This window comes from Elgaria multicarinata, chromosome 1, assembly GCF_023053635.1.
Source record: "Elgaria multicarinata webbii isolate HBS135686 ecotype San Diego chromosome 1, rElgMul1.1.pri, whole genome shotgun sequence".
NCBI lineage: Eukaryota > Metazoa > Chordata > Lepidosauria > Squamata > Anguidae > Elgaria > Elgaria multicarinata.
Genome location: NC_086171.1, coordinates 101,995,505 through 102,010,011, shown reverse-complemented (window position 1 = coordinate 102,010,011; position 14,507 = coordinate 101,995,505). Strand labels below are relative to the sequence as shown.

General features: G+C 40.0%; 1 protein-coding gene across 2 annotated transcripts in view; it reads left to right on the top strand.

The window, feature by feature from the left end:
• COP1 (COP1 E3 ubiquitin ligase) overlaps positions 1–13,092 on the top strand; it is a 163,932-nt gene extending 150,840 nt beyond the window's left edge. For both annotated transcript variants that reach the window (XM_063134089.1, XM_063134080.1), the window contains exons 19-20: positions 9,547–9,591; positions 11,961–13,092. In XM_063134089.1, coding sequence (XP_062990159.1) covers positions 9,547–9,591; positions 11,961–11,978 — 63 coding nt within the window. In that variant the 3' untranslated portion in view covers positions 11,979–13,092. The remainder of the gene's footprint in view (positions 1–9,546; positions 9,592–11,960) is intronic.
• Positions 13,093–14,507: the final 1,415 nt, after the last annotated feature.

Here is a 14,507-nt window from a genome sequence, read left to right as displayed (position 1 = left end):
AAATGTGCCATTGTCTCATTTCCTTTATGCAATCCCCCTAAAACCAAAAATGTCCTATAGATTGGGATCTTCTTCAGCTATTCTCTAATGCCCACAGAGCGTTACTGCGGCAAGAAAAACGCCTCTAAACTATTCAGCAAAAGCACTCCACACAGCATCTTAATGTCGCTCCTTTGCAATGTAATGGTTTCTTTTAGTGATAAGGTTCCATTTGATGGCTGTGTGATACTACTGTCAACTCCATTAGGGACTTCAGTCCTTGCACATAATAAAAATCCTGTTACTATTTCTCTTGAAAGAATAGTCCATGTGCACAATGAGTGAATGAATGCCTTTAAAAGAAATTTCTGAAAGCCAAAACAGATGTTCTACATTGAAAATATTGGTGTTTCTGGCACTTGGTTCTGTTCTGTGAACTTAGATAATTTTTCACCTGTCAGCAGGTTCCGAGGTAGATAGGTATGATAGATCGGGCTCCTGTTTTGTTACAGCTTCCCTCTTTTCTGAAAGTAGCCTGTGGCTGCATTCCCAGTGTGGAAAATGGCAATCATCTACTCAGGGCCTGAATATGAAAGTTTAAATGCTGACTATTTATAGAGACAATTTGAATGCTTTCAGTGTTGTTTTATAACTTGCACAAATTGGTAGTTGCTTTGAGGGAAATCAATAAGAAGGCTTGAAAGCTGGGACTAAAAGTTGCATTTCTAAACATGCGTCTCAAGGCAAATCCAGGAGAATAAAGAATCTGAGAACAGTTCCAAGTTCTCCTGGACAAGCAGTCTTAGATAGTAAGTGTAGGAAATTAACCAAGGTTGTGGAGGAGAATAATACAAACCAAAAGGAAGATTGAGCAAGGTGGTCTAACGAAGAGGGGAGAGTCTATTTAAAAGTAGTAGCAGCATAAATCTACCCGCGTGACACTTCTGTTCAGGCTGTCTCAATGAAAGAATTTTTAGTTGCTTGGTCACCAACCTTTTGACTAATCAGTTAACTAAATTGAAATGTGTGTATTATCAAAGCCTCATTATAGGTGCTTTCTTAAGGTGTTTAACACATTTAGTAAACAAAAGCTACCAATTATTGGAAGGAAAGAACACTTTTATCTCCTCTTTCCCATTCCCTCAAAAACAAGCAATATTCTTTTAATTCCCATCCTTGCTGATTTAATATTAGGTCTAACCCATTAATCAGCTCAAGCTTTAGCTGAATAATCTTCCTATTAAGCCTTGACCTAATTTATGCTTTTGATACCTACATGAAATATTTAGGTAATCAGAGCTCCTTCTCATGATAACTTCCAAAATAAAGCTGACTATATGGCTTACCTTTTTGAATTATACTATCTGTGCTATTGCAACCAATGGATGTGCTTTCAGATAGCTGCCTTGGATTCATTGTTAATTCTAACCAAGTTTCCTTCTCCTTGTTTGTTTCATTGGCATAATATTTAATATGATAAAAAGGTATCTTTGTCGCTTGAGCTTTACTAAACTTCTAAAGCTGAGTTTTGTAAGGTTGCCAATGCATTATTGTTACTTTTCCCCCAACCATGTTCGTTTCAGTTGAGAGAGAGAGCTGTGTGTTTTTGGCACTTAGTGATCTAATTCAACCACAATGCCAAATTATGGTTTAGCATTATGTGCATGAGCCTCAGGCTTATGCACTCCCCCTTCCCTCTCCAGCACAACTGCAAGAAGGAGATTGGAAGTGTTCACTTCCATTTTCAGTTAACCATGGGTTATTGTTACGTCCAAACCTGGTTAATCTTAACTATGGTTTCAGGCACAGGTGGATTCTGTGTAGCCGTCCAGGTGGGGTTGGGCTGAAACTAGCATCAGACCTAGCCAGCTAGTGAATGATGGGGTATGATGGGAGTTGCAATCCACCAGCCTCTGAGGGGTCCACACATGCCCCAGCCCTGACTTTGAGAAAACAAACCAGGATTATGAACCTCAGTTTGAAGTTGGCTGGTTTCCCTAAGTCATAGTTAAGACTAACCACAGTTTGTCTGGGTTCAGATATCATGAGTAAAATCACACATTGGACATAAGGAGGCGGCATGAGCCTAAATCACTAAAACCATAGTTTTGGCATTATGTCCAAATGAGGCCAGTACGTTACTTTTCATGTATATATGTTCCTCAACAAAGGAGAGTTTCGCAGCTTTCTATATGGGTCTGCCTGAAAACATTTTTATATCTCCTCAAAGTCAGATGTTTGGTGGGCCAGAATCTGAAACCATTCAGAAGTAAGCCTGGACCCATAGCAGTTTGCTTTTAGATAAACAATAAAACTATATTCTTCTAGCAGGTGCTTTCAGCATGCTGCTTTTCTTAATTAGCTTTTATTGTAGAGCACATTTTAATATTTTGTCATAACTATGTGTTTAGTATTTTCATTACTGTTTGATCATTGCTTTATGGTTTCTAAGACTGCAATCCTATAAGCCCTTACCTGAGAGTGTCCCATTGTTAAGTCAGTGGGACTTACTTCTGAGGAAACATGCATAGGATTGCACGGTAAGGCACCTTGGCTTTAGTGTGTATACTAGATAGAAAGCAAAGGATAGGAAGAAATGGTAGGAATAAATTCAAACCCCTAAATATTAAGCTATCATGTTGTAAGCTAATGAGCTGATACTTGGAACATTAAAATGTCCCCTAAATAATTATCCCATTCCAAAGAGCAGAAGTTATGACATCCATCTTCCTGGTGTGGACAATTCTGAGTTACAATTTGGAAATTATACAGGATGTTAATTGTTTTCCCCCCATAAACTAAGAAAGAAGGAATGTCAGAAAAGAGGCAACCTTGCAAGTTAGGTTATTGCAAGAAATCAAAAACTTCTTGGTATATATAATTGATTTCCAAATTAATCACTTACCTTTGTTAAAAGTTAGGAGTCATTTCTCCATTTCTTGCAGCTTCTAGCTCCAGTTCAGGTTTGTAACTAGCCATTCGCCGGATTGTCTGTTGTGAATAAGAATTGTTTCCAGTCATTTCGGCAGGGACGTTTTATAGACTTTTCCTCTCCATTTATGTTAGCTTAGATATGTGTAGGAGATTGACTAGAAACTTTTGTGGACCTACTTGATAAGAAAATGATATATTAAAATGATAATTTTTAGGGGGGAAAGCAGGCCATGTTTTAAGATATTTCTAATAAAAGAAGGGAAGGCTGAAAGATATGTTCAAAAAGAGTGTTTCAGATGTGGGAAGAAGGAAGATGAAACAGATAGGTTCAATAGGACAAGAGAACTATCTACAAGAGAATGACCATAATGGAAATTGAGACATTTCCAATAAAAGAGCAGATGAAGCAAAAAAAAGTTTCAAATGTGTTCTGCACAGTGAGCTATGGAACATTGGATCAGCAGAGGGTGAAAACAAATGCATGAGAAAATATGAGTATAAATATTAGGGTGTAGTTCAATACACAGTTGCATTGGAGTAAGGCCCATTGAACACAGTGGAACTTATTTCTGATTAATCTTGCAGAGGTTTGTTCTGTTACAGAGTTGTCCTAATGGTGGGGGGGTAGGAAGGTCTGAAGGTGGAGGAACTGCCTTTTCCAAAGCCCTGCCAGAAGGGAGTGAGGAGCAGCAGGTCTTTCTTCTTCCCTCTTTTGCTTCTTTTAACATTTTGACCAATGGAAGGGAAATTACATATGCCCATTTCTGGGCTGAAGTACATTTCCCCCTCTGTCAGGGTCATTTCTCGGGACCAGGAGGGCTTTGCATCCTGTGGATCCCCAGATCTGTCCACCTCACCCACCCATTTCCTCACTGACACCAGAGCTCTGATGTTTCCATGAAGGATGGAATCACCAAGAATGAGCATGTGACGTGAGAAAAAAATCAATAGCCAGTACAAATGACATAGGATTGTGTCTCTTGATGGGATTTGTGTAAGAGTGGGCATAATGGTAGGGGATCTTAAGCAAACAACTATGGCTTTAATGGCAACAGAGTGCTTACTTTCCTTAGTATCTTATGAGGTCTTACAGCAGAACATTGATGGTTTACTAAAACTAAGAAAGAAACTCTATTGAAAAACAGCAGAAAGTAATTGCTGTCTGCCACTTGGTGTAGCTGGAAAAGCAGCCCAAGTATATACTAGAATTTATTAGGACCTTTCCCATACTGGCCTTTGAGTGAAATGCTAAATTGTCAGAAGCATTTTGAGTGCACACAGCCTGCCTTACTTGCAGTTGTTGATACTTTGCAGAATTATCTTCTCTATTATCTTCTCTAGGCTTCTTATATCCTAGAAAATCACACATTTTATTATCAGCTCTAGGTCATTTATCTAGAATTTTCAGAATAATGGATAATAATAATCTATATAAATAAAAATGTAAATATTCGTTTGTTCCTAATCTAAAATCTCTGAAAGTTCTTCACCAATTGCTTTGAAATTTTGACACAATGTTGCATTCGAATACGCGCATGTTTTTATGTAACTATATTATAGATGGGGACAAAAGTGTGTCTTAGAATCAAAGAAATAGGGTATATAAAAGCCCAGAGGCCTCCTCCAAGCCACCTATGCAAATAGGAGAGGTCATTGTGACATCACCAACCAGTAGGCCAATCCACTGCCTCTGCCTTCTCTCCTATTTCCATGTTCTCTCCTATTTGGCACCATCTAGCGATGTTTCTCGGAACTGCAGCCTTCTATGGAAGTTCCAAGTTCTGAAGAAAGGTAACTGCCAGGAGATTCCGGCCTAGCAAAGGGGCCAAAACCCACTAACCTCCTCACCACACCTGTGACAGGTAAAAACATGCTTTTTTTGAAAAACAGCGCCATCTGTTGGACGTAAAAGCAACACATGCTATACTACATATTGTACGATTCCATTTCAATGTTTCCAATTTTCTACGTTTCAATTGAAATATTTCGTTAGTTTTTTAATTTTTACCTTTGTTTTTTAGTTCGTCTTTCTTCCTTTTTTAATGTTTTGCAATTTTATATGTTTTTGTTATAACTTTCTATCTTCTTTTTCAGTGCAATCAATCTGCTTTAGTTCATCCAAATAATGCCTCGCAGAAGATCACACTTAGGTCGTCGTAGTCGCGGAGCGAAAGCAGTGCAACGAGTAATTGCAAATCTGACTGAGGAAGAACGGGCATCAGCGAACGAGCAAAAAAGACAAAGAATGGCTCAAATACGTGCCAAGGAAGCAGCCGAGCGACGTGCAGCCAGACTTGAGGATGCACGGTTGCGAGCACAGCGATCGCGTTCTACAGCTTCAGATCTGCTTCATTCTCAACAGAATGAACGCAACAGGCTGAGAGTGGCTGAAAGACGTCAACGAGAAACAGCACATCAGCGTCAAACACGACTCCGTACTCAACAATCAAGCGATTACAATCGCCTTGCATTCCGGTACAACCCTGCCACTTCGATGCAACCGTTTCGCATTTGTATGGTTGCTAATTTACCACCATCTTCTGCTGATCTTCTTCTGTATAAAGGATATCCATCGTTTCCTGTAATTGTGTTGGATACTAATGCTCGAGGATATCGCTTAGAATATTTTCCGTCTATCTTTCATGGTGAATGTGGATTCAGTGTACCGCAAGGTCCATGTATCATATTTTTCGTTACAACTTCATGCAAATCCTTATTGACGTCAGCATCAAGTATTTCAGCGCATATTACATCGTCGATTTCGTTTGAAGTGATTTTGTTATAGAGCCAGATTAGTATATGTGCGTGTGGCAATCCTCTCTTTTGCCATTCCACTGAGTACATCCAGCAGCGCACAGACCCAAACACTTCATGTTTTACCATGAAATGCATCAGCTAGATGTCACACCTGTGACAGGTAAAAACATGCTTTTTTAAAAAAACAGCGCCATCTGTTGGACGTAAAAGCAACACATGCTGGTCAGGCTGGAAGATACATAAGCAGCAATGAAGCTGTATGGCGAATTCTTTCATTTCCCATACATTAACGAAGTCCAGCTGTTGTTCACTTAGCAGTATATCTAGAAAATGGACAACGCGTTTATTTCACAGCTGCAAATGTTCAACAAATAGCCCTGAATCCATTGGCTACAACGTTAACTGCTTTCTTCACATTATGTCAAAATGACGCGTTTGCGAAAACACTGCTGTATTCGGAAGTGCCTACGTATTACACATGGAATGCGAGTAGAAAATCATTTGAACGACGCAAACGAGGAGAGCGAGTCGATGGACAACCTGGCATATTCAAAGACACTACGATAGGCAGACTGTACACCGTGCATCCCAATCAAGATGAATGCTTCTTTCTTCGCATGCTGTTAATAAATGTGCCCGGTCCAACGTCTTTCCAGCAATTGAGAATTGTCAACGGTGTTACACATGCCACTTTCCGCAGTGCATGTCAAGCTCTGAATTTATTGGAGAACGACCGACACTGGGATGTATGCATTAATGACGTGTACAACACGTCACATCCAAATCAAATTCGTGCATTGTTTGCAATCATATTGACCACCTGCTCTCCTTCATCTCCAACACAGTTATGGGAGAAATATAAATCGCACATGGCTGAAGATATTTTCCGTCGAATACGCAAGGAAAATTCAAATATGAACATGGATTTCACAGCAGAAATCTACAACAAAGCATTGATAATGATTGAAGATTTGTGCTTAGAAATCGCGAACAAAGTTCTCAATCATTTGGGAATGCCATCACCGAATCGATCTGCTCCTGCTTCGTTCGATGTAGAATTGCGTCGTGAACAAAATTACAACACGGGTGATCTTTTGTCGTATGTGCAATCAAATATTCCTAAGCTAACGCTTGAGCAAAATGGCATTTACGATCAAATAATGCAAACTGTCAATAACGGGGTTGGAGAAATCTTCTTCTTAGATGCGCGAGGGAGAACTGGTAAAACGTTCCTAATTACATTACAATTCAATCCCATAATGACATAGCCTTAGCTCTTGCATCGTCCGGAATAGCTGCGACATTGCTACCAGGTGGAAGAACTGCTCATTCCGCTTTGAAATTGCCATTGAACATGCAATTCATTGAAACTCCCACGTGCAACATTTCCAAAGCATCCGGCATGGGAAAAGTATTGCAGAAATGCAAACTTATTGTTTGGGATGAATGCAGAATGGCGCACAAAAAATCGCTCGAGGCTCTTGATCGATCGTTGCAAGATTTGCGTGGAAACATCAGACCATTTGGGAACACATTAATATTGCTTGCAGGATATTTCAGGCAAACATTACCTGTAATTCCTCGCTCGACACCAGCGGAAGAAATAAATGCTTGCCTGAAATACTCTACTTTGTGGCGACACGTAAAGACGTTAAAATTAACTACAAATATGCGTGTCCAGCTGCAAAGACTGGCGTTTGCAATCACCATCATCAAAGCTCAGGGCCAATCTTTAGAATTGTGCCGTTTACATCTAGACACGGATTGGTTCTCACATGGACAATTATATGTTGCGTGTTCTAGAGTCAGCAAACCAGACAATCTCTATATCTGCACAGACAATGGAACAACAAAAAATATTGTATACCCACAAGCATTGTGAAATTAAACATATTAGAAACGTGCGCTTTCTCTTTTCTTTCTTTTCCATTTAACCAGACTGAGCCACAGCAACGCGTGGCCGGGTACAGCTAATAATAATAATAATAATAATAATAATAATAATAATAATAATAATATCTTTGCTTCATAAGATGAACACTTTACATCTTTTTTATAACAGAAGAATTGGAGGCTGTTCTCTGAGTGCCTTCAATAAAAGAAGTTTATTGTGTATGTAGAAAAAAAGGTGTTTTTCTGTGGTGGTCCTCCAACTTTAGAACATCCTCCCCAAAGAAGTTCAACTGGCACTGATATTACACACTCTTGCTGCGAGATTGATAGTTTTATTTCCCTAGACATTGTCAATTATCATGTTATCTCTGTCTGCTTTATAGTTTGATTGCTTTTCAGTTTGTTGTCTTTATGAAGATTGTCTTTATTATAATAATGTTTATAGTAATGTTATGCCTTTTGTATACTGCCCTATAATTTATTGGCATGAAGGGTGTTTTAGAAATATTATAAATAAATAAATAAATCTTAATGCGACCATACTATCAGGTGAGGAAGGGGGCAACTTATGGCCCTCCAGATGTTTTGACCTACAATGCCCATAATTCTTCACCATTGTCTATGCTGACTAAGGCTGGTAGGAGCTGTAGGCCAAAACACTGGGGGGGTGGGACTCATGGACATTCCTGGCTGTTTGATTGAGTTAAAGCTATGTAACTTGAATGTTGTAAGACATGCTATGGAAGAATATCGAATAGAAGGATACAAAACAAAAGTTTTTACAAGGGGTTGCCCAGTTGATCTCTCATGGGAGTGGGAATGTTTCAGCTTTGGGTCATATTTCCTGCCAACGCTCTGGATTGGCAAATTGACAGGTACTGTCGTGAGTTAGTTGGCTGGGTAGGCATTTGCACATATCCACAAGTCAATGGGAGGAACTTACATTAATTCAGTCAATTACAGAATTACATAGACAATTAGATTCTAACCCTTCTGTAGCCATCCGGAGCTTTCTTCTTATTTCTGGCAACCTTCAAGCTTCTGACTCTGCTGCCTTTTCAGAACAAAATGGATGCTTTAGTCAAGGTCTCAGAGAGATGCCAACAAATTACAAACCATATACAGAGACAGACTGCATGTCTGGACTCCTGTAACAAATTGCAGCAAGTATGGCCTCACAGGCCACCACTTCCCTTCTTCTCTTAAAGTGTGACCATGAAGAGAAGATGGGAAATTCTGTTTTAGATTAACCATAGTCCAAACCCTAAACTGTGTTTGTTTATGATGAGTGAAAATAAGCCAGCATCATAAACAAGTTGGCTTGTTTCCACTAACCATAGTTAAGACAAATAGCTGTTTGGATGTCATAACAAGTTTTGGTTAGTCTAAAATGATAACAAAAGTTTTCAAACTCCTCACAACCATGCCAGAGGAGAGGAGGGGCGCTCCATAGTTTAGTTGTATTTACAAACACAGCCAATGTCTAGCCAGGTAAATAATTGAAATCTTATTAAAATATTAGAAGTAGGCAAGAACTTGAGTTCTAGCAGGAGGGTAAAGGAGTCATATCAAAATTATGATCGGATGCATTTTCTAACTGTTTTGTGTTCTGCTGTTGTAGTAATTTCTGAAAATAATTCCTTATGTTTGTTCCAAGTGGGCAATTACTGAGCTTAGTTGAGGCACCTGAGACCTTTTGTACACATGCCAGAAAACAAAGAAAACTGTTTATATATCTTAACTCCCAAGCGCACAGATCTGGAGATGATTTCACATTTGTCAGTTACTTTGAAGTATATTACAGAATGTCACTAATTGTCGCTGTTCCCAAACTGCTTCAGATGCAGACTTTTCAAAGGTTATGCACTTCTCTTTAAAGTTGAAATTCCATAATCAAACATGTTTAATCTTAAAATAAACAGTACCTATTGTGCTCATTCCACTGCTTATGGCATAGCCCTGATAACTTTTCTTCTTTTTCAGGAGTCCAATGTGCTGATTGCTGCTAACAGTCAGGGTACAATTAAGGTAAGTTAGTCTATGCTGCTCCTTTTTAAAGAACTGACTCTTGGTAGCAGCAAGGTCACAGAAGATTGGAAGAGGCCATTGCAGGAGTTCCTCCTTACTGCAGATGTTTGTAATTTGAAATGACTTATTTGCATCTGCTGCAGGCTGAGGAGATAGGAATACTGTGAGCTGGAGATCAGAGGTGTCCAATTTGGAAGATGATGTGGAATGTAATGATGTCTAGCAGGCACTGCCATTGGAGGCCTCTGTGGAATGCAGCAAGCTGCCCCTAGAATATTCTGTTGTGCACAGTCCGAGCAATGAAATATGAAAGACTGTGCAGTTTCATGTGAGGTGTTCTTAACAGATGAGATATGCATGCACCCTTCTTGCCTTAGTGAGCTTTTTCGTACCTTTCTGGGCCTATTAGACCCTTTGTCTTTCCTGTTTCTCTCCTCCCCCCTCTCCCCCATAGCTTTTCAGTTTGGAACAAAAATTAAGGTTCCTCTGCTTTTTAGTGCCCTCAGATTTGGATGATATGTCATGAGCTGTTCTTTAAGAATATTGCTTCATTCCTGTTGTTGGGATAAACTGATTCCAGCCTTCTGATTCTGTGAATGTTTCACCCAACCCAATATTGTGTTCCAAGTCAACAGCATATAACCAATTATTCCTACTTTCCTTTGTTCTGATAACAATGTGTGTGGAAATCGCTTTCAGTTTTTAGCTGGATGTATTACAAAGCTAGAGGGAAATTTGAGCAAAAAGCTAGTTACCTGCTGATCTTTCTGTTGCAGCTATAGTTGATTTAGGAGCTTGAAAGGGGGCTGGTTTAAATCAGGGGTGAGGAACTTCTGGCCTGTGGGTTTAACACCCCCGGGTGGGGTGGGGTGGAGTGGGGGGCAGGGAGATCTGGCCTGCCAGATTCTGTGCTTATCTTTAATCTCTGACGGTTTTTCTGCTCCCCCACCCATGCTACATTTTAGCTTTTTAAAAGTCTCCATCGGTGCCAATTGGAGGCTTTTAAAAATCTTAATTGCAGTGGGGTGGCATTTTCAGCAGGGAGATTGCCCAGTTTTTAGTGTGGCTCTGCCCACTACTGGCATGTGCCCCCAGCGTGCTTGCCCTTGGACCAAAAGAAGTTCCCCCAGCTCCTGCTTTAAGTGCCCCCACTTCCTTGTTCTTAAGCACCATTCAAATGACATTCTGGGCTGCCCCCCTTTCAGTCCACAAACCTCAGAATCAGACGTTTACTCTCCATATCTGTGCTGAGGTGGCTGGCTATCAAACTTCAACTTGATAGATTACTATATGAAGCCTGAAGTCAATGCAGTTATGAAAGGAAGAATTGGCTGTGAGAATTGGCACCCTGTCATCTTCACTATTCTATGAAGAGAAGTATTTTGACAATAAGGTTGTAATATTGTAGCCTGCCATATTAATTAATTAATTGTTGAGAGCCAGTGTGATGTAGTGGCTAAAGTATTGGACTGGGAGTCAGGAGATCCAGGTTCCAGTCCCCACTCAGTGATGGAAACCCACTGGGTGACTTTGGGCCAGTCACAGACTCTCAGCCCAACCTACCTCACAGGGTTGTTGTTGTGAGGATAAAATGGAGAGGAGGAGGATTATGTATGCCACCTTGGGTTCCTTGGACGAAAAAAGGCAGGATATAAATGTAATAAATAAAATAGATATCCTTTCAGTCCACCCAATAACAAATGTTCTCTGGGCAGATTACAAATAATTTAAAGGGTGAAATACTGTACAAAATGACAAATGGTGCATGTATTCATAAATATAATGATCTAAAAACAGCCATAAAATCTTCACGTTACATCTCTAAAACGTTTGGGAGTAAAGAAAGGTCTTTGCCTGGCACCAAAAAGCTAACAATATATGTGCGAGGCAAGTCTCATTGGGAAAGCATTCCCTAAACAAGGTGCCACAGTTGAGAAGGTCCACTCTTTTTTCGTCACCTGTCTACCTTCCTTTGGCAGAGGCAATGAAAGAAGAGCCTTCGAAGATGACCTAAGGGTCCAAGCAGTTACATATGGAAGAATATGTTTCTGTAGATGCTCTGCTCCCAAGCCGTTTGGGGCTTTCAGCACCAATACTTTAAAATAGCCTGGAAAGCATACTCAAGGCTCCTTCAGTGATTTGTTGTGCCAGAGGACATGGGAAGGAAGGGGACCACAACACTTTTGAGGGCCAGACTAAATGGGGCAGCTACTCCTCTCCTGTTCCATACATGCAGCCATGTGAACAACAGATGTGGCTGTTTCAGTTACATGTAGTTTCACCATAAGCTACATGTTTATTTATGATGAAGAAGATGATGAAATGTAGTCTGTTCCCTTATGTTTATTGTTTTCTTCTTTTTTAACCAGGTACTGGAGCTGGTATGAAAGGTGTTCTCTCTCTCTCAAGGCTTTGAATACTTGATCCTGCTTTCATCTGGGATTCTCAGTGGGGCACACAACTGAAGCTAACTTGCTCTTCCTTCTCAGAGTGATCTCATTTTGGGGGATCTTTTCATTTATGGACACGCTTAGGACATCTGGGGACTCTGAGAAGTACCAGTGAATTCAGTACCATCAATATTAACTCCACAGACTTTGCTGCTGATGATTCTATTGCTTGTCTAATTTTTATGAGGGGGATGTGGGGTGGGGGGAAATGGATTGTTTTAAATAAAATCAGATACTGAAAAAGAAATGGTGAAAGTTCATTGCACCAAACATGGAAGCAGGACATCCCTCTGTTGATAGGCATGGTGACAGGTTTGCCCTTGTACTGATTTGTTCAAGGGCTGTGCTTCGAAGCCGTCTTCTGAATTACCACCTCTGGCCTTTTTTCCCTCCATTCCCACCAGAGGAAAACAAAACCTCTCTAATCCTGACTGGAACACTTTGAGCATGCATCTTTCTAATTTGGAGCCCTCAAGTAAAAGGTTTGGCCCTTTTTGTTTTTATTTTTGAAATGGATTATGTGTTCAGGCAAGTTTACCACTCCAAAGATTGAAGCCATCTCTACAACCAACCAGAGCAGCCGGTCCAATAACCAATAATTCCTTTGTGCTGATGTAAAAGGACCACATCTAAGGACATGCAAGCAACTTGATCTCCAAGTCCACCTGCTCCTCGGTCACCTCTCTTGCCTACCAGCTAAGTAAAGATGCCATCTGTGATTTAGATATGTGCTGATTGGGAGCGAATCTGACACTGCTTAATTATCCCCCCCACCCCAGCCACCAAACTTTCAATAAATAATGACTTCCTGTCTCTTCTGATCTGCGTTACATTGAAATTATTGAACTGGAGGCAACAGACAACAAATGGTCCAATTTGTTCACCCCTAATCACCCCATCCCCATCTGTGTCACTTGTAGAAACCAAGCATTTTGAATGTTGTAATATATTTTGGGGATAGGCTATGGTAGCCTTATTTTTTAATAACCATGCATACACTTAATTGTACAAGTGGAGAGAATGGGGAAATAAACTGTGATTCCAACTGTTCCATATTGTTAATTTGTTGTGCAAAAAAGTGAAGGCTTGTTTTAGGGCTGTGGGATGGCATCTCAGAACTGGCGACACAACAATACTTCCATTATCATAGCTTGGAAGAATTACACACTTAAAATAAGCTGCAATGCTTAATCAATTAAAATAGAATTATATATTTCAAAGTTGGGAGTTAGTTGGCTGCCTTTTCGTTGACCGATTCTCATAAAACACACTTCATAGAATCATAGAATAGCAGAGTTGGAAGGGGCCTACAAGGCAATCGAGTCCAACCCCCTGCTCAATGCAGGAATCCACCCTAAAGCATCCCTGACACATGGTTGTCCAGCTGCCTCTTGAAGGCCTCTAGTGTGGGAGAGCCCACAACCTCCCTAGGTAACTGATTCCATTGTCGTACTGCTCTAACAGTCAGGAAGTTTTTCCTGATGTCCAGCTGGAATCTGGCTTCCTTTAACTTGAGCCCGTTATTATTATTATTATTATTATTATTATTATTATTATTATTATTATTATTTATTTATATAGCACCATCAGTGTACATGGTTATTCCATGTCCTGCATTCTGGGAGGATCGAGAAGAGATCCTGGCCCTCCTGTGTGTGACAACCTTTTAAGTATTTGAAGAGTGCTCTTATGTCTCCCCTCAATCTCCTCTTCGCCAGGCTAAACATGCCCAGTTCTTTCAGTCTCTCTTCATAGGGCTTTGTTTCCAGAGCCCTGATCATCCTGGTTGCCCTCCTCTGAACACGCTCCAGCTTGTCTGCGTCCTTCTTGAATTGTGGAGCCCAGAACTGGACGCAATACTCTAGATGAGGCCTAACCAGGGCTGAATAGAGAGGAACCAGTACCTCACACGATTTGGAAGCTATGCTTCTGTTAATGCAGCCCAAAATAGCATTTGCCTTTCTTGCAGCCATATCGCACTGTTGGCTCATATTTAGCTTTCAACTTCCAACTTTCATTGGAAAGTTTTTGACACACAGATTCTATGATTATTTTCACTATAATAGTTTTCACTATAATTCATAGTTGGGAATTCATGCATAAAGCTTCTTTTAAAAAGTATTAGGCTTATATTACAATGTACTATAAAGTTTTATTTTTAATGTCAAAAAAGTCAAGTACCATGAAATACACAGGCACAGGCCAAAGTACCATGATATGCCAGTAACATATGGCCTATAAACAAATCATGGAGGGATTAAGAAACACCTAAATATAAAAGTAACCCAGTCAAAGTTTAGTTAAACTTTTTATTAGATTTGGTTTTTTCCCCACGATCTATGTTTGTGGGTAACCAAATGGATTTTTATATATATATTTTTTTTAAAAAAAAATTGCAGGTGGCAAGCATAAAAAAGGCATTCCCCACTTTTTTCTTATGTAGACTTGGATACCTCTTTGAATTTG